Source organism: Ornithorhynchus anatinus, chromosome X3 (assembly GCF_004115215.2).
Source record: "Ornithorhynchus anatinus isolate Pmale09 chromosome X3, mOrnAna1.pri.v4, whole genome shotgun sequence".
NCBI lineage: Eukaryota > Metazoa > Chordata > Mammalia > Monotremata > Ornithorhynchidae > Ornithorhynchus > Ornithorhynchus anatinus.
In genome coordinates, this window is record NC_041751.1 from 19,543,395 (window position 1) to 19,564,581 (window position 21,187).

Genomic DNA, 21,187 nt, shown 5'->3' on the forward strand with positions numbered 1-21,187 from the left:
ATTGGTGGTATTTATTGCGTGCTTACTGTGTGCTGAGCAGTGTACTACATGCTTGGGAGATGGGAGAGAACAATACAAGAGTTGAGAGACCTTTTTCTTGCCAACAAGGAGTTCACAATCTTGAGGACCCTACCAGGGGAGCATGCAGTCTGCCTCTCCGAGAGAAGGGTGAGTTGCTTAAGAAACCCAAAGCCCCAACTTAAAGATGCCAAAGGAGAAACAGCTGCAGTTGAAATGGTCAGGACTAAACTTTCTACAGGCTAGATAGATAAGGAAACTCAGCACCCCGGATCGTATAAATAGCAGTGACTAAAGGCCAGGATAATCCTGTTTTTAATCCAAACAGGAAGTAGCCTGGGTCGATATGGATCGTATTGCTCGGACAGCATATTAAACAGCATGGCCTAGCGGAAAGAGTATGGGGCTGAGAGTCAAAAGATCTGGGTTCTCTTCACAGCTCTGCCAATTGCTTGCTGTGTGATCTTGGGCAAGTCACTTAACTTTTCTTCAACTGTGAAATGGGGATTCAATCCCCCTCCCTCCTACTTAGACTGTGAGCCCCAAGTGGGACAGGGATTGTGTCCAACCTGATAAATTTTTATCTATCCCAGCACGTAGAACATTGCTTGACCCACAGTAAGCATTTAACAAAATACCCCCACCCCCCGCAAAGCCCCTCCCCACCCCCACACAAAAAAATAAAAACAAAAAAACGCAACAACTTCAAAATCTATCTGAGGTCTGATTAACATTTACTAAGCACTTACTAGGTGTAGAGCACTGTACTAAGGGCTTGGGAGAATACAATACAATGAAATTAGTGGACACATTCCCTGCCCATAACAAGCTTACAGTCTTCCAATCCCTCCTCACCTCCATTTCCCTCACAACAGCCCCATGATTTTACACCCCTTGAGTCTACATGCAATGAAGGGAATTGAAATTTACTCAACCCCAAATTCCATGGCTATGATAATACCTTGATTTTAGGGAGTGATTTCATTTCCAATGAACTTTCGTATTATTTAGGTCATCTGTGACCTTGAAACATCATTGTAAGGCAATCCCCTTACAATAAATAAATACTATTGAATCCCCAAAGTTGATTATTTTTCAAGACTTAGAACAAGCATGGCATAATGGATAGAGCACAGGCCTGGGAGTCAGAAGGTCATGGGTTCTAATCCCAGCTCTGCCACTTATCTGCTTTGTGATGTTGGGCAAGTTACTTCACTTCTCTGGGCCTCAGTTACCTCATCTGGAAAATGAGGATTGAGGCTGTGAGCCCCACATGGGACAGGGACTTTGTCCAACCCAGTTTGCTTGTATCACCCCAGCGCTTAGTACAGTGCCTGCCACATAGTAAGCACTTAAATACCATAGTTATTATTATCAGTTAAAGTTGGGCAGGAGGGGGAGAGATAGGGTAAGCACAGCTATTGGAAACATGCAGTTATATCAACACCTAATGCCTTGTGGATACATCAGCTGGTCACAGTGGGCTCCAAACCAAACCCTAACAGCAGCAATTTCTCTTTGACTGTCTCATTTCTCACTGGAGGCATGGCACATTCCATCAAGAGTCCAGAGAGCGTTTTCTTTTATTCTTCGTTCATCCACCACCCCTCACAGCAACCCAGAGGCTGTGTTCATGAACAAACGTGGGACCCATAGCCCACCTCTGTTTCTGTTTCTAGTCTACTCACCCATAGCAGAAGCCAACACTTTCTACAACTTGGAAGATCAGTCATGACTTACTGGTCTCCCCAATTCAACAGAAAATTGTCCAAGAGATGGGGGTTGGGCCATTCCGGACTGGTAATTCTAGCAGGCTGACTAGTTTGTATAGCTCGAATTGTACTTTCCAAGCGCTCAGTACAGTGCTCAGTAATTGCTCAATAAATACGATTGAATGTATAGCCATTCTCCCGCCGCAGGGATGTTCTTGCAGCGAAGCACAAGTCTGGACCATTATGGAACTGAGGAGAAGCGAACTGAGGCTTAATAGGCCATTCCATGTTCACCTTTGGTAATTAGGGAGAGAGGTGGGATTGCTAAAGCAATCAGAACCAAGAAGCTAGTGATTACAGTAAGCTTCCAATGAAGAGTGCTAATGCCATTAAGGCCAGGTTTACATTAGGAACAATTTTTCACTTTCAGGCCTCTGAAGTTACTTCTAAGTCGATATCATTACACAATCGGGAAACTACCCAAATTACCCCCCTGGACTTTCAGGAGAGGCTTCGACTCCCAACTAATTCGGGTAAACCTCCACATGCCACTTACCTTAGTCCAGACCTGACTCAAATCATTGCTGGAGTGATTTCTGGTCCCGGGGAAACAACCAGCCAGTCATGACTGAACCAGTTAAAACTGGAGGTCAGTCAGCAAGGCAAACCCCTCCTGTTCTGGGGAACAAGGCTGCATTCGTGTGGCGGAGGACATGGACACTCACCAGGCATGACCCCTTTGATATCCCCCTCGGTGTTCATCCTGTTCTTGTGGGTGAAGTGAAGTATTAGCTTCTTTGCCGGCTCATACTGCTGGGTGGCCATCAGCCACCGGAGGGATTCTGGGAAAATACTGCAGAGAAACAGAGCAAATTAATGAGTTTGCAAGTTCCTCTGCTGGAAGAAAGAGTGTGGTGTGTTTTTTGTTGTTGTTGTTCCGGATTGTTAAACCTGTAAGACTACATTTTATTTGATGTTGTATAAAGCCCATTGTTGGCTTCCAAGAATTTGACACATGGTATGTCTCTGACATGCTTACCCCTATTCTTTCTAGATTTTCTACCATCTGGTCCCAAGCTCATTTGCATTTTATTTACTCATCTACACGTTACAATATCTAAGTATCATATCACCCCATGGAGTAATTTAATTCTGGCCTGTCTCTACTCTCCTTTTATAAGAATACCAATCCTTACCTTCCGCAAAATTCCTCCAGAGTGAGACTCACCAGAACCAAGCACAGGGAATATGTCTGAGGCCTAAAATTCCTTTCAAACGTGCTCTGCCATATTTGGTTTGCACAGATGTGTGCCTCTGTTCTGAAGAACAGATTGAACTATTCAATAGTATTTATTGAGCGCTTACTATGTGCAGAGCACTGTACTAAGCGCTTGGAATGAACAAGTCGGCAACAGATAGACAGTCCCTGCCGTTTGATGGGCTTACAGTCTAATCGGGGGAGACGGACAGACAAGAACAATGGCAATAAATAGAGTCAAGGGGAAGAACATCTCGTAAAAACAATGGCAACTAAATAGAATCAAGGCGATGTACATTTCATTAACAAAATAAATAGGGTAATGAAAATATGTTTCCCCATCATGTTCACCCTTCTTAATATTCTTTTTATTTGCATAATTTAATACCTGAAGGAAAAGTCAGATGGGAAGTCAGATTTTATTGTTCATTGTTTTATTGTTCGTATTTTAATCTTCGTTTAAGGTACTTAGCATCAGGGGAACCGTGATCATATAGTAACATGATTGATGAGATTCTCCTGAATCCAGCACTAATAACTATGGTACTTGCGCTGTGTCAAGCACTGTCCCTAAGCGCTGGAGTAGGTACAAGTTAATCAGGTTAGAGACAGTCCCTGTCCCACATGGGGCTCACAATCTAAATAGAGGGAGTAGGATTGGTTGAATCTCCAATTTATAGATGAGGAAACTGAGGCTCAGAAAAGTTAAATGACTTGCCCAAGGTCACACAGCAGACATGTGACAGAGCAGGGATTAGCACTCAGGCACTCTGAAACCCGGGCCCATGCTCTTTTCAGGAGGCCATGCTGCTTTCCATTTAATTCCCCATTTTACAAATGAAGATCCTGAGGCACTGAGAAGTGGCTTTCCCAGGGTTACACAGTGGGCAACTGGTATAGGCTGGAATTAGAACCCAGGTATCCTGACACCCCATTTTGGACTCTTTTCACTAAGCCACACTGCTTCTCTCAAACTTGGTTTGGGTCTGGGAGCCACAGTTTGTGCAAGGATTGAATGAAAGTGATGACTTGGCCTCTTATTTCCGCTTTTGCCTTGTTAATAAAGGATTACTACTATTCCAGCCTTATAATGTCTTTGTTTCAATAAGGCCCAAGAATAAGTTGGGAATATCAATATTTACTGACATTTTAGAAATGTAGATTAGACAGTGATTCTGTGCAAACAAATTTATGAGAAAATCTGAGGGTAGAAATAGCCTCCCTACAAGGACAGGCTGAAGAGAACTCCACAGTCTGGAAAGGTGCTGGCTATGAAAGGATATAACTGAAATTTCTAATTCATGAAGAGTTTAGAGAGGACAAATGTAGAATTGTTATTTATGAGGGAGCAACCCATGAAGTTGGAAGTTGTCAGTTCCAAATGTGTAAAAAGAAACACTGTTTCTGTCCCAAAGTTGGTAAATAAACAGACCTACTTGCTAGATTGTAAGCTCCTTGTGGGCAGGGATCATGTCTACCAACTCTTTCAAGCACCTAATACTGTTTTCTGCCCAATGTAAACAGTACAGGCAGAAAATTCCAGAAAGTTCACAAGGAAGGCTTGAGTTGATTCATAAAGGAGTTTACAAGGCTATTGAAGTAAAACAAAGTTAAGTTTATTCGAGGGAAAAATTAGGGCTGTGAGAGGATAGGTGCAAGTAGGGTTATTGGAGAGAATGTCAGATGGTAGAAGGATTAGAATGGATGTGAAAGAGGAGACACTATTGCCATCAGAGATAGATAATCCTGGTCTGACCCTATCATAGCTTTTCTTAGATTTTTCTTATTGCTCTTTTAATAGATATAGCAAACTGCCTGGGCATCCTGTTTCTGTTTTCTTGCATGACTAGCACGTTTCCCTGAATTCAAAGGCATTTTGGAATGTTGGACACATATATTATACATCTTCCCTCGTGACCTAAAAATCTCACTTTCCCACTAAATGAAGTCCCAACAAAACCGTAATCTATTTTGCTCTATTTCGAGATTTGGACTTTCTCAGCTGGAAGGTTTGATGCCTTATCACATTCCCCAATGCTGCAGGCTCAGACTGATCTTCCACTTATTTCCTCCCGATTTTACCCACTGCTCCTTGTCAGCTTTCAACTGACTTTCCCAGATGCTTTCTATGATCACGGAGGTTGCCAAACAAAAGGTTTTCACCCCTTTAAAAGAGATACGGTCCAACTTAACATAACAGTTTATAAATTCAGCATCTTTACCCACTTCAGATGTATCCGTCACCTTTCCTCAGAGGGTGCTCTCAGCTCAAATTGAGGACCATTACCTAAACTCATATTCAATTAAAAGCTTTACTGGCACTGAAATATGAGTAAAGAAGCCTGGCCTAAATGGCCCTCTTCAGGAGCTGGTTGTTGTCTTAATGGTTCGTGCTGCTTATCAGATAATTTTTCCTATGCTTGCCGTGACAATATATTCTTCTCTATCATTTGCATGTGCCAATGAAGCAACTTCTCTTCTTAAACCTGAATGTCCCAGATATCCCATTGACATCTCCAACAAGTCCAAAACAGAATTCCCTCCGAAGCCCTGTCCTCTCCCTGGCTTTCCCATCACTGTAGAGAGTACCACTACTCTCCCTATCTCACAAGCCCCTAACTTTGGCATTATCCTCGACTCATCTCTCTCATACAATTCACATACTGAATCTGTCACCAAATCCTGATGGTATTAGCTTCACAACATCGTTAAAATCTGCCCTTTCCTCTCCTTCCAAACTGCTACCAAGCTGATCCAAGCATTTATCCTAACCCACCTTGATTTCTGAACCAACTTCCTTGCTGACCTTCCTGTGTCCTATCTCTCCCTACTCGAAGGGATGCGTAAGTAAAATAATGAACTTGCACCCTTGAAAACCTGGCACTGTACAGACTCAAGGTCTGATTATCATTCCACTTCCGATCCCACTAGATACAGTGGAAAAACCTACTTGTGATTCATAAATCAACCAATCAATGATATTCATTGAGCGTTTACTGGATGCAGCACACTGAACTAAGTGCTTCAGACAGTACGATACCACAGAGTTGGTGGACATGTTCCATGCCCAAAATGTGCTTAAAGTTTAGAGGGCGAGACAGACAATAATATGAATTAACTAAAGATACGTACCTAAGTGCTGTGGGGCTGAGGGTGGGGTGAAAACCAAATGCCAAAGGGTATATATAGATCCAAGTGCTTAGATGATGCAGAACAGAAGTTAAAGGGAGTTGGAGAAGATGTGACCTTAAACCTTCTCTACCCCTCCCCAGGTCTGAAGGGATAGCACAGTACCACACTGGAGTTCTGTTGCCTTCTAACCCCCCTGCCATTTCTTAAAACATCTTACTAGAGTTTCTTGTGTTCCTGTTCTTTTTTCCTTCCATTTCTCATTCCTCATTCTTCTTTGCCGCTGCACAAGCCCTTCCGTAATCTGGATAAGCTCCTCTCCTAATTTGAGGTTTAGACAATACGCGGTATCTTGGATAAAAGTTATTTAGAACAGCCTTCCCCCTTCCAAACAAAAAATGAATATCTATGTGAAATAAAGCATTCTTTTTAATATTCTGGGTAGTAAGAAGTAGACATGCAATTTGGATCTAAGTCTCAAACAAAAATCCATTACTGGGGATTCTGGGGACTACTATGATATCATATCTTGGCCATTAAATGTCTAGGTGTCCCTCAAATTATCAGGATTAAATTCTGAAAAGCTTGAGAGTGTATGTGTACATGTGTATATTTATAGCTATATATCTATACATAGATATCTATATACATCTATACACACACACACACATACATGTCCATAGACAACATGGACATGACTTCAGAGAAGCAAAGAATGGGGAAAGAAAAGGTGGAAAAGAGAAGTCCTATGGCAGAGTTCTGCTTTCTATCTTACGCCTACTGGAAAATGCAACTGATAGGCAAATAAATCAGAACTCAGAATAGTAAATACTCCCCCAACTCCCCATGGCCAGCTAAATTGCACTGCATTGATCCCACAGGTCAAACAAAGCACATTTCGCAGCTGAGTTTATTGCTGTAGAAATCACCCACTCAGCAGACCTCTTCAGAAGGGCAAAGGCAACCTCGGGGCTCTGGATGAAGGATCGGGAGAGCGCTCATCACACCTGTGGGGGTAGGGTGGTGGTTGGGAGTGGGCGCTGCCAATCCTCTGGGGGACAGGATGAAATGTAAAGTGGCCTTGATCGATTCGGAAAAGAACGGTTAGGCCCAAGCATAGCAGAACAAAACAACAGAAGCGCTGGAGCCGGTTTTGGACACCACACTTTGAAGAGGCTACGAAGAAGCGGTAGACGTTCCAGAGAAGAGGAACAAAAATAACAGAAGGGTCGGAAAACACGCCATCTCAGGAGAGGTTAAAGGAATTAGGGTTGTTCATGCTGGAGAAGAGAAGACTGCTTTTTGGAGGAAAAGGACACTGATTGGGGCAGATACAGTATATGCAGCTTGAACATGTTCCCCGTCCCAAGTCGGGCTTACGGTCTCAAAGGGAAGGAGAACATGTATTTAATCCCCATTTTACAGATGAAGCAACTGGGGCCCAGAAGGTCAGTGACTTGCCCATGGCCTCCCAGCAAGCAAGAGGCAGAGCTGGTGTTGGGACCCAGCTTCCCTTGACTCTCAGGCCCATGGCTCTTTCCGCAAAACTGCAAAAAGGTAAACTGCATCCTCACTTCCTGATATTTTTCTTTCAAACTGATAGTAACTTTAAATAACTTATAAATTACCCACGACCATGCTCTTTTCAACCTCTCCCATGCTCCGGAAAGCCCTGGCACACGATGGCTTGATGGCCACACAAGCAACAACGCCAAAAAGCAAAATAAACACAAAGCCTGTGTGTACATTCTATGTCAGACTTTCCCACTGGCCAAAGGAAATGGCATTCTTACATGAATAACAACAACAGGAAAGCTTGATGTACAGTGTGCTGTGGGGGTTTCCCTGTTGGTAAAGATATCGTCCAAATTGGAAGGGTCACAGACCTTCCTTCCCTAGAAATGTGTGAGCCATAGATCTATCGGTGGTATTTACTGAGTGTTTAATATGCACAGAGCACTGTTCTAGGTGCTTGGGAGAGTACAGTAGGAGAGAAATTAGCAGACACGTTCCCTGCTCAGAATGAGCTAGCTAAGGCTTCAGAGCACCGGACCGCCGAGCAGGATACATGAGACATACTTACGACCAGTACAGAAGCATCAGCAGGAAAGGGCAGATGATGAGGGCCTGCAGGACTTGCCAGTCCCTGCAGAGAGCGGCCAGGCCCGGCATGAGGAACTGCCCCGCCATTGCTACAAAGCTGGCCACCATGGCGACTATGAACCGATGGCCAGGAGGACAGAGTTCGATTCCTGAAATAAACAAGCAGAGACGAGGCAATGAGCAATCCACAGGCCGCACCAGGGCTGGCTTCAGACTTTGAGTGAGGTAGGCGGTCACCTCGGGATGGTGGCCATAGGCATTCCAAAGATGGCTGCTGCTTCTGATATTCTAGATGGCCCCTGTACCGGAACCTTCATCAAGATGCTCCCATACATGCCAGCCTTTTTTTTTTTTTAACAGATACTTTCGGCTTCTCCGCCCTCCCTGAAACACCCCTCTCCCGCTAGAGAGACCTGGTTTTCTTACCAAAAAGGACCTTCTGCAAGCCCCAGGCTGGGATTTAGGCCCTGGTTAGCCTATTTGCCTCCCTGTGCATGGGGCTGGGCTGCCAAGTGGTCTGAGGTGCTGAAGAGGTCCAGTGTCCTGGGGGCCCACAGGCCATGACAAAGCAGGGCTCTCCATTCACAAATACCCAATAAAGACAGTAAAACAGATCTTGGCAATTACTGACCAGCAGCTCTGTCCAATCCGTCCACTCACCACCACCTGGGGCTCCCATCCTGCCCTGTCAGAGCATGAGGTAGCATTGCCTTTTCCAATTTTGGAAAGGCTAAGGCCGTAGCGGTTCATCAGTCATCCATTGATCAATGGTACTTATTGAGCATTTATTCTGTGCCGAGCAATGTACTGAGCACTTGGGAGGGTGGATATTGTTATCATGGTATCTGTGACAGCGCTTACTATGTGTCAACACTGTTTTAAGTGCTGGGGTAGATAAAATAATCAGGTCGGTCATTGTCCCTGTCCCACATGGGGCTCACAATCTTAGCAGGAGGGAGAACAAATCAAAAGTCACAGACCAACAGACAGACAGGAACCCCGCTCACAAGGGCAGTTGTGATGGTTGAGCCCTGGAGAGCACAGCCTGATCAGGGACAGGCCTGAAAATGGCACCTCTGGCCTCAGCATTCTGGATTTATTGCCATCCTGGGTTCTTATGTTGCCTTGCTCTATCATTTCAATCTCTCCTCATGTGCCAATTTGCCAAACTCCCTGCCCCCTTCACCATGTGATTCCCCTGAGGGCCAGGGACTGAGCCTAACTGACCTTCCTTCGTACTCTTCTCCAATGTTTTGCACACAGTACATGCTCCATAAATACTGAATGAATGTATCTGGGCCAGACCTCAAGGTCCAAAAAATACAAATTGCAATTTAACTTGGGGCCCTTTAATAACTATTAAAATGTACTATAATTACTTTTATTAGCTAATTTAACAACATCCCTCAGTGGGTATAATTATCCTTTCTTTATATACAAGTTAACTGAGTTCATGAAGGCCAGAGGTCAAGTGTCTTGTCCAGCAAGTCATGAGGCAAAACTGGATTCAATTTTTGAGTTCTGGAGCTTGACCCATTCGGAGCCAATGCCTCCCAAAAGGGTGGGAATGCTGGTCATATACAGGTTTCCATTTCCTAGACTCTCTCTCCCTGAATGGGACTGGAGTTTGGTTTTATGGACTGTTGCTCTCCTGTCAGTGAAGATAACATCTAGGCCCAACTCAAAGCCCATGCTGCTAGAAGTTGGTTGGATTCTAATTCCTTCCTATCTTAGGATGGCTCTGCACACAGTAAGCACTCAATAAATACGACTGAATGAATGAACAATGGGATGCTAAAGATCTGTCAGTATTGTCCTGTATTTTGTAACACATGTTGAAGAATCCAAAGGAATAAACAATACAGTGGACTCAAATGATTAAACTGTAACCCATAGTTCTAGGCGACAACTACAATGGAGACATTATATGTCCTTACACATTTCCTCCATTTGTGTAAGTTAGTTCTCTAAATTACATAATCTGCATAACAGGTTGTCATAAGTGTTTCCTGGGTATAAAATTAGATAATTCTTCACAGTACAAATATATAGTTCTCAGAAAGGAGGCCAGTCAGACCAGACAGTCTTTAAGTGAATGTTTCAATTCCTGCCCAGCTTTGCAGTAATTCCCAACATTTTCTTGTCCCTTTCAAAAATGATTATAACGGTTGTGGTAATTGTAAAGTGCTTACTCTGTGCTAAACACTGGGGTACCTACAGGATAATCAGCTCTCAGTGGTATTTGTGGAGTGCTTCCTGTGTGCAGAGCACTTTACTAAGTTCTCGTCAGACACAATCGCTGTTCCACATTGGGTTCACAGTCTAAGAAGGAGGAAGAACAGGTATTGAGTCCCCCTGTTTACAGATGAGGAACTGGTATGTAGAAGTCAAGTGCTTGATCTGCAGTCACACAGCAGGCAAGTAACGGAGCTGGGATTAGAACTCAGGTCTTCTGACTCCAAATTTTGAAGCTGGCTTGCTCTTTGGGCAAAGACAGAAATCCAGTGATGAAATGTAGCATTGCTTTTGCTCTGAGCAACTGTCCACCCCCACTTACTGAAGAAAACAGGAAGCTCTGAGACCAAATTAGAGCCAGAGCACTGGGAGAGTGAGGAGGAGCTCAGATGTGTCTATTGCTTGGTTCCAAGGCCAGAAACCAGCTATAAACAGGCACTGGGCCAGCCAATACAAATGTCAACTCTGCAGTCAAACAGTCAAAATGCTCATTATCATAGCTACAGACAAACCTCAAACCTTGGTCATCCTCACCAACCTCACTGATTGGCACTTAGGGAGAGGGCTTTAGTGATTAATTAGGAGAACAGGATTAAACACAGAGTATCCAGCCTAACACGGCACCATTCTTCTTCATGGAGAGCAGGTCAGGTTTATTTACCAGGTTAGTTATTTCTAAGAGGAGAAGACTTTATCAGCCCAGGGCTGGCTTTCCTGCCCTAACAATAATCTGTAGTTTGAGGCATTTAAAAAAAAAACTTAAATTAAAAAAAAAATCGATCACAGCACTTGCTCTAGTTTTCACTTATTAAGCCCCAGAGGTAGATTTGCTGCTATGGAAACAAGAAATCGGTATCAGCAAGGTGCATGCTCAGTGTTTCTGAGCCGCAGCTGAAACTAGTATTCAGCGATCTAGCATCAGAAGAGACCAGGGCGGCTTCTATATGAAGTCAGCAAATATGTGGACCAATCTTCAAATCAATCCAGAGCAGACGTCTCCAGAGCAGATCCCAGGCCCCTCTGCCCACAGATTCTGACAGCTGAGTCACTCCCACATTCTCTGCTAGCAATGCCTGGAACTGGGCTTCACTGTATCAAAAACTACAAAACTACTGTATCAAGTGGAAAGAGCACGGACTTGGGAGTCAGAGGTCATGGGTTCTAATCCCGGCTTCACCACGTGAAGTCACTTAACTTCTCTAAGCCTCAGTTACCTCATCTGTAAAATGGGGATGAAGACTGTGAGCCTCAGGTGGGACAACCTGATGACCCTGTATCTACCCCAGCGCGTAGAACAGTGCTCGGCACATAGTAGGCACTTAACAAATGCCATCATCATTATTATTATTAATAATAAAAACTATGGTGCCACAAAAGGTGTTACCTAGTGTTGTAGATCATGAACTGTAAAGTGTTCCAGGCCTCTATCCCCATCTTGCAACTTTGAGCTATTTGATTTCAGCATGCTCCCAGATGGCATTTTGTTATGCGCTTGCTACTCATTTCCATATCCTAGTCTGTTTTAATGTCCTCTCTTCCTTTAGTTCCTTGTGGGCAGGAATGTGTCTACCAAATCAGTTGTTCTATACTCTCCCAAAAGCCTACTTCACTGCTTCACACACAGTAAGCGTTCACTGATGACTGAAACGCTGGGGTAGATGCACGGAAATCAGATCTGACATAGTCCCTGTCTCACATGAGGCTACATGGTTTAAGTAAGAGAAAGAACAGGGATTGAACCCCCTTTTTACAGATAGATTCAGCAGTTGCTCCCGCACCAGCCCTGGTCTCCCATGACTACCTCTTCTGCTGGAGCCTCCTAACCCAATGCTGGGCCTCCTCTCACCTCCCCTCAAAGAGTGACTCTCCCAAGCCCTGTCCTCTTCCTGACTTCCCTATCACTGTGGATGGTATGACCATCCTTACCGTCTCTCGAGCCCGCAACCTCGGTGTCATCTTTGACTCGGCTCTCTCGTTCATCCCACACATCCAATCCGTTACCAAAACCTACTGGTCTCACCTTTATAATATCGCCAAGATCCGCCCTTTCCTCTCCACCCAAATGGCTATCTTACTGGTACAGGCTCTCATAATATCCCGGCTGGATTACTGTGTCAGCCTTCTCTCTGATCTCCCTTCCTCCTGTCTCTCCCCGCTCCGGTCTATTCTTCACTCCGCTGCCCGGCTCATCTTCCCGCAGAAACGCTCTGGGCATGTCACTCCCTTTCTTAAAAACCTCCAGTGGTTGCCTATCAACCTCAGCACGAAACAAAAACTTCTCACTCTAGGCTTCAAGGCTCTCCATCACCTTGCCCCCTCCTACCTTTCCTCCCTACTCTCTTTCTACTCCTCACCCCGCACGCTCCGCTCCTCACCGTTCCCCATTCTCGCCTATCCCGCCGTCGACCCCTGGGCCACGTCCTCCCGCTGTCCTGGAATGCCCTCCCTCCTCACCTCCGCCAAACTAATTCTCTTCCCCTCTTCAAAACCCTATTTAGAGCTCACCTCCTCCAAGAGGCCTTCCCAACTGAGCTTCCCCTTTTCCCTCTGCTCCCCCTCTACCCCCCCTTCACCTCCCCTCAGCTAAGCCCTCTTTTCCCCCCTTTCCCTCTGCTCCTCCCCCCTCCTTTCCCCTCCCCTCAGCACTGTGCTCGCCTGCTCAACTGTATATATTTTTATTACCCTATTTATTTTGTTAATGAGATGTACATTAAATAGACCCTTGATTCTATTTATTGCTATTGTTTTTGTCTGTCTGTCTGCCCCGATTAGACTGTAAGCCTGTCAATGGGCAGGGACTGTCTCTATCTGTTGCCGATTTGTACATTCCAAGTGCTTAGTACAGTGCTCTGCACATAGTAAGCACTCAATAAATACTATTGAATGAATGAATGACTCCTAAATCCAGACTGGCCCTGCCCATGAGCGGCTGCCATTTTGAAAATGTTATATTGCGTGACACATGGGTGTGGAGGGTCCTAAGGCTCTTGTTGGGAAAGTGGGCTTGACAAATGGGGTCTGGGGTAACTTGGTCTTAGTGGATGTAACAGCCACAATATCACATTCCAGATTGAGGGGGGCTGGGGAGAGAAGAGGAGGGAGGTCACACACATGGGCAGCAGTGGAGTACGGCATTCAAGATGTCAAAAACATGTTTGTTTCTCATATGGATCTGGTTCAAATTTCAACTGTTTAATGATTAATACAGAACATTTGCTAAAGAGGTTTAAGGCCTGACCAGTTGCTGAAACTGGGAAGGTGAAAGAGAAATACACCTAAATTGCCTATCTGGGGGTGCTGAAGATACAGAACTTAAAAGGTGATGTTAATAGATCTGTTTATCACATCTGCACACAAAATAGGACACAATCAACAAAGTCTGCTGAGAATAATGATAACATTGAAACAGCATAGTCCTTAGCACCAACTTATTCAATCTTCAAATTACTTCAAATTACTCAAATTGCTATAAATTATCATGCTGGAGTTGAAAATTTCTGCATGCGATTTTGAAATGCTGAATTCTTGTTTTGCCTAGTCAGTTCTTTCAAAAATTCAACCTCTGCTATTTCTCTATTTTACTTTCTGTGGGTTTCCTTTAAAGTGTCAACCCCCTAACTATAAGACAAAACATCAATTATGTCATCAGACCAGGAGGAATTTTTAATCAAACCCAAATGGGAAAGACTGTCAAACTACAAGTGAAAATTGGATGTGCTTTATGGATAGCATAGGAATGACAGAAGACTGAAGGAGCTGGAAGAGAATAATATAGCACTTCATCAAAAGTGTGTGTTGGGGGAGGAGAGAAAGGGTGGGAGAGGGGAGGGAGAGAGAGAAAGGGGTGGGGGTGGGAAGGACATACAGCAGGGTGAGAAGGTGCCTGAAAAAGGCCAATGTGGGACTGAAAGGCTTGGACACACTGGGTATGTGTTAAAGGATTACTATGTGCCAAGCACTACACTAACACTGAGGTAATAATAATAATAACTGTGGTATTTAAGTGCTGACTGTGTGTCAGGCACTGTACTAAGCGCTGGGGTGGATACAAGCAAATCGGGTTGGACACAGACCCTATCCCACATCGGGCTCACCATCTCAATCCTCGTTTTACAGATGAGGTAACTGAGGCACAGAGAAGTGAAGTGACTTGTCCAGGGTCACACAGCAAACAAGTGGCAGGGCAATGACATCGGACACAGTTCCAGTCTTACACGAGACTCACAGTCTCAGGAGGAGAAAGAACAGGAATTTAATCCCCATTTTACAGTTGAGGAAATTGAGGCACCGAAAAGGAAAACAACTTGCTCAAGGTCTCCCAGCAGAGAAGTGGTGGAGCTGGGATTAGAACCCAGGTCCTCTCACTCCCAGGCTCATGCTTTTTCCACTGAGCCACGCTGCTCCTTTCCCATGTTGTGCTGTCGTGTTTGCTCTTTGCCTGACTGGCTGGTAATTGTTGTTCTTGCCTTTTTATCTCATGTTCCTCTCAGAACTCCTGCTCAGAAAGAAAAGGCCACTCCATCTGGAAATAAGAGTGGAGAGATTGGAGCAGGCCCAAGAATTCTCTTACAAGTCGAGGGTGGAAATAACATATTTTACCCTGTCTGCATGGTTCAGTCAAGGGGACATGGTGAACTGCAAGCTTGGGATGCTGAAATGCTCTTTTGATGTGTGGAGGCAGACAGCTTTCGGCCAGGCTCATTTTCACAGGACTTTTGTACCACACCAGTTACCCTGCACTGTGTTATATGGATCGATAGCCATTAGGTGTTAAGGAGAGAAGATAGATGAGAAGAGAATTTGACACTACAGATGGAAACATCACATCAGAAGAGGGGAAGATCTGGAAAAACCTGATCAGAAATAACCTGTACAGGGTTACGTATGGAATCTTACAGAGTTGGAAGATGCTGGAATAAAATGGTATTTGTGCCCCTCGATCCACTCCTCCCTCAACTGTCTGTTCACAGAGTAGCTGGTAGGGCCCTAGAGGATAAGTGAATCGATTATGTTTGTTGAGAGCCTTCTGGATACAGAGCACTGTACTAGGTCAGAGCTTGGGAGAGCACAATAGAGTTTGTAGGCGCGATCCCTCCCCTTAAAGGTCTAACAGTCTAAGGTGTGTGTGCGGGTGGGGGGAGATACTGGAATGATAAACAGGACAACTTAATACAGTATAGAAGGTAGGCACATAAGGGGGATCGTGTGTACCTAAATTTGGGAGATTAGAAATTAATCAAGGAATATCTCCTGGTTGGAGATGTGATTTGATGATGGGGAGGCCTGTGATCTGTCAGACATGAAGGGAGAAGCGAGTTCCAACCAGGGGAGGAAAGATGGTCATCAGCAAGATTTTGGGGGCATAAGACAGAACAAGGATCACTGAGTAGATTACCTTGAGAGAAGTAATAATGACAGTATTTACCAAGCACTTATCATTTGCTGAGTGCTGGGATAGATACAACAGATCGGACACAGTTCCTGTCTCACTCGGCACTCAGTGTCTAAGAGGTAAGGGAGATATGGTATTAACAGATGAGGAAACTGAGGCACGGAGAAGTTAAGTGACTTGCCCAAGGTCACGCAATAGGCCAGTGGAGCCAGGATTCTGAATCCCAGTCAGGTGGTCTTTCCACTTGGCTCTGCCGTCTCCCCGCATCAGAGGAAAAGCCAGCACAAGAAACTGGGAAGGACTGTCCGGAGGCAAGAAAAAAAACCAGGAGAGACAAAGTCAGAAAACCCGGGTGTGAAAGGAGTGGTCCATAAGGTTAGCCGAGACCTCATGGGCAGCTGAGAGGTGCGTGGCTCAGTGGAAAGAGCCCGGGCTTGGGAGTCAGAGGCCATGGGTTCGAATCCTGAATCTGCCACTTGTCAGCTGTGTGACTTTGGGCAAGTCACTTAACTTCTCTATGCCTCAGTTACCTCATCTGTAAAATGGGGATTAACTGTGAGCCTCACATGGGACAACCCGATTACCCTGTATCTACCTCAGCGCTTAGAACGGTGCTCTGCACATAGGAAGCACTTAACAAATACTAACATTATTATTATTATTAGGTCTGAGGAGAGGTGTGTGCAATTTAGCAAGAAGGAGGGCAGTGGTGACCTTGGAGACCTGGGAGAGGATGGCCTCGTTGAAGCAAAAGTGGCAAAAAACAAAAGTGGGTCAAGCAGTGAGAGGTATTAATAATAGCATTTGTTAAGCGCTCACTGTGTGCCAAGCATGTACTGATATACTGATACAACACAATCAGATCGTAGTCCCTATCCCACATGGGGTCCACAGTCTAAATAGGAGAGAGAGAGAGCAGCACTATCTACTATCTACTCCAGCACTTTAGCAAGCCCTTAAATACTTATCATTATTAATTAATTACATTATTGTTAATAATGATAAGAAAAAATAATACACCAAAATCCTGGGGACAATGCTCCTAGCAGGCATCAATTCCAGCTCCACAAATCACAGTTGGTCAGTTTGAAATCCCCTGCACATTACAATGTATTAAATATTCAATAAGCCACCATACAGTAACATCTTTGTTGGGGTTGCAGTAAAATGAGAGACCCAGGGGAGGAAATGTATTGGCTGGGATGGCCAGTATCCCCAGAGTTTAGTTCCATCACCAGATCAAAATGTTGTCGCTTACACAATGTTTCGACACTCAGGGGGCTGGTGAAAAAACACCTCTCCAGGGGAATCGTCAGCCAGTTGTTAATGGGATAAACAAAACACTGCTAAGATGTAGCAAAGGCAAAATCGAGTTCTCGGAGTCAGATGACAGCCAGAGCTGAAAGAATCACACTGGAAAAAGAACATGAAAGACCTCAAGTTTCAAGGGTTAGGAGGAAGAGGTGGGAGGTAAGATGACTGTTGCTAGGTGACCCTGGGCCAACTCAGGCCCCCAACTCAGAGCTTGGAGGAGGGGGAGAGATGTGCGGGGTGAAGAAAGAGGGGTGCAGATCTAACCACTCTTGTGCTACTGTCATGCCGCTTCCAGTTCGGATGACGACTTGCCCCATTCTCTGCCCACTTCCACCTGATCCTGCCATCATCAGGACTTCAGGTTGAATGGGGTCCCTTGCTGGAGGCAGCTGGATAATTCTTTGGGATTGCAATGCCATCGGAAACATCTTCCCTGATACACCCACATGGCTTGGGAGGTGAGCGAAAGCAGACCAGGGTGACTCAAGTGAGTCAATCAATAAATTATATCAGTCAATTAATGGTATTTATTGAGTGCTTACTTTGTGCAGAGCTCTATACTAAGTGTTTGAGAGAGTACAATACGACAGAGTTGGTAGATCCGTTCCTCATCTACAAGGGACTTATAATTTAGAGGGGAAACAGATATTAAAACTAATTATGGATATTTATGTAAATGTTATGGGGCTGAGGCAGGGGGTGAATAGCAAGTGCACTTGGGAAAGGGAGTAGGGAAGATGAGGGCTTAGTCGGGGAAGACCTACAAACCAAGCTCAATGAGTTTGATGACAAGAGCTAAATGTATCAATATCTGGAGTGGGGAATCTAACACCCGGCTAAAACCCCTCATTCACTCAGGAGCAGTCAGGTCCAGCAAAAGTTACCAGTCTACTGAGAAGCAGCATGGCGCAGCGGATAGAGCACCGGCCTGGGAGAAGGACATGGATTCTAATTCCGGCCCTGACACTCTGTTGTGTGACCTCGGGCATGTCACTTCACTGTGCCTCACTTCCCTCATCTGTTAAATGGGGATTGAGACTGTGAGCCCCACATGGGATGGAGACTGTGTCCAACTAGATTTGCTTGTATCCACCCCAGCACTTAGTACAGTGTCTGGTACATAGGAAGCATTTAAATACCATCATCATCGTATTTCCATAATATAATAATAATAATTCATTGATTCAATCGTATTTATTGAGCGCTTACTGTGTGCACAGCACTATAATTATGGTATCCGTTAAGCGCTTCCTATTCCAACACCATTCATAGCATTGGGATAGATTCATATTAATCAGGTTGGGCACAGTCTCTGTCCCACATGGAGCTCACAGTCTAAGTGGGAAGGAGTCATTTTACAGGTGAGGAAGTGGAGGCACAGAAGTTAAGTGATTTGGCCAAGTTCACATAGCAGGCAAGTGGCAGGGCCAGAACCAGAACCCAAAGCCTCTTCCCACCAGCACCATTTTTACCAACCTATCCCAGTTCCAAGAACCTGCTGGCCGACCTGAAGGAAAATGGTGGGCTTGAGTAGGATGACTTCTCCCATCTTGCTTGAAGCACCAAATGCGTTTCAGGGCCCAGAGAAATGCACCCAGGCAGCAGAGGATCTTCCCAGCAAGGGGGAGTGCTTGGGACCACAGGGGATCGGCTGGGCCCCCTCGTGCCGGCCCAGCCAAGCCCCGGGATGGGCCATTCATGCTCTGGGATCACGCAGAGGAGGCAGCATTTCTGGAGAATTTATGCTCTCCTTTCAGAGACAGGGCTGGGCTGGGTTTTCTGGGCAATGGGAAATGCCAGCATTATAAGTTCTGGAGCCGCTTTCTCTAATGGGCCCGGCACTGCCCAGAACACTCTCTTCCCCCACCTCTGGTGCTCCCCACGCCACTAGCCCTGATGAAGCAAGAAGCAGGGTGAGTGGCAGGCGGCCCTGGGCCCTGTCTGGCTCCTGGCCTCTGGCCAGCCCGGCCTATTGAGCGGCTTCGCTCGGCGTGACGTAGCACGGGGGGTTACCGCCAGACAAAGCCGCCCTTTTATCCAGAGCCAGACTGGCGAGAAGGCTCTGTTCTGACCAGTGGGTGCCAATCACCCTGCTAACTGAGTGGCTCTTCCCCCTAAACACAGAAACCCCCCAGTGACTAATTCCAGCTTGTTTAGGGTGAACGAATCCTTCTCCCCTCTCGCTTGCTCCCAAGAGTTATATCTCGTGGCCAGAGAAATTTCTTTCTCCCTGTCCCCAGCCACAAAGATCTCGGGACTGACGCACAAAACAGAAAGGTATCTTGGCTTCACCAATGGCCCCAGCAATTAGACTACTCGTCTGTGTTTTTCCTCTTGTTCCCAAAAGAGCACTGGGCACTTGAAATCCTCCCCGGAACTCTTTCCACACCTCCTTTTGGAATGCTTTTCTTGCGGGGAGGTGACAGGAAAGAGGTATGGAAAGAATCTTAGGATCCAACGACACGGGCTCATTCAGACCGACATGAAATGCACGGCATATCTAATGGAGCGTATGTCAGCGATAACATCGGAGTTCCAATTCTTCTGAATTCCATGAGGCAATTTAGGCCATTTAGCTAGCTTGGGTCCAGTGCATCTGAGGGCTGCAAAAGCCACAGGTGAATTCAATCAGAAAACTTTAGCCTCCTCCATTTCAGAGAGAGAACTACTGAGATCAATGGCCGTATCCTGACCCTGGATAGACCTTCAATCAATCGGTCAATTGGGGGTATTTATTGAACACTTACCATGTGCAGGACACTGTAGTAAGTGCTTGGGAGAGTACAACAGAGTTGGTAGAAATGATCCCTGTCCATGAGCCAGGTTTACAGGGGGAAAGACACTGGTGTAGATTAGAGAGAGGAGAAATGGTAGAGTATACGGATTTGTATAAAACTATTGTGGGTTTGGGTTGAGTATCAAAATGCTAAGTGTCTAGATGATGCAGGGGGAGAGCAGATAGGAGAAATAAAGGAGATGTGATTTTAGGAGGGTTTTGAAGGTAGGGAGAGTGGTGGAACTGTCAGACATGAAATGGGATCCTTTAACCCATCCCCCGGAATCAGAAAGAAAGCTAGTAATAATGATAATAATAATAATGATTGTGGTATTTGTTAAGCGCTTACTGTGTGCCAAGCATGATACTAAGTGCTGGGATAGATACAAGATAATCGGGTCCCACATGAGGCTCACACAGGTACTGAACTCCCATTTTGCCGATCAGGCAACTGAGGTCCAGAGAAGTTAACTGACATGCCCAAAGTCACACATCAGGTACGCAGTGAAGCCGGGATTAGAACCCAGGTCTCGACTCCCAGACCCGTGCTCTTTCCACCAGGCTACCGCTATCCATGATCTTTGTCCCTGCTTCTGCCAAACTGGCAAGTAGTGTGTCTTGGGGTTAATGATCCAGATGATCCACGTTAATGATCCAGAACTGGGGCAAGGTGGGCACGGGTTGCCCCATCAATACCCACACTCACACTTTCAGCTAGGCCTACTTAGTTACCACCTAAGACTGCCATACTGTAGGATAACTGTAGGATTTAGTTAAGCTCTACTCAGTGCCAAGTTCTAGGGCAGTTATAATCAGATCATAGTCCCCCATCTCACATGGGGATCACAGTCTGTGTAGGAAGGGGAACAGGCAATTTGCCTCCATTTTACAGATTAGGTAGCTGAGGCACAGAGAGGTTAAGTGATCTGCCCAAGATCATACAGTAGGGAAGTGGCAGAACCAGGCTTAGAACCCAGATCCTGTAACTCCCAGCCCCACGCTCCTTCCACGAGGCCACAGTGCTCCCCAATAACCACGCTGTGACACGTACTCAGTCAACACACACAGGTATCTCTGCTTTAGCTCCACACACTGACACACAAACAATGATGCTCTGAGAAATTTTCCACTGGTTCCACAATAGCCTATGAGAGTGCTTGTAGACAATCCTGATGGGCAACACTCCACTGGGTCTCCATAAATACAGCAAGCCATTTTCCCAACAACATAATTTTAACTAACGTTAGCCT

General features: G+C 45.4%; 1 protein-coding gene across 1 annotated transcript in view; it reads right to left on the reverse strand.

The window, feature by feature from the left end:
- The window catches only part of SLC22A23 (solute carrier family 22 member 23), a 134,202-nt gene that overhangs the window by 23,685 nt on the left and 89,330 nt on the right, over positions 1–21,187 (reverse strand). Inside the window, exons 5-6 of the mRNA XM_039910599.1 lie at positions 8,201–8,369; positions 2,456–2,583 (exon numbers count right to left, since the gene is read on the reverse strand). Coding sequence (XP_039766533.1) covers positions 2,456–2,583; positions 8,201–8,369 — 297 coding nt within the window. The remainder of the gene's footprint in view (positions 1–2,455; positions 2,584–8,200; positions 8,370–21,187) is intronic.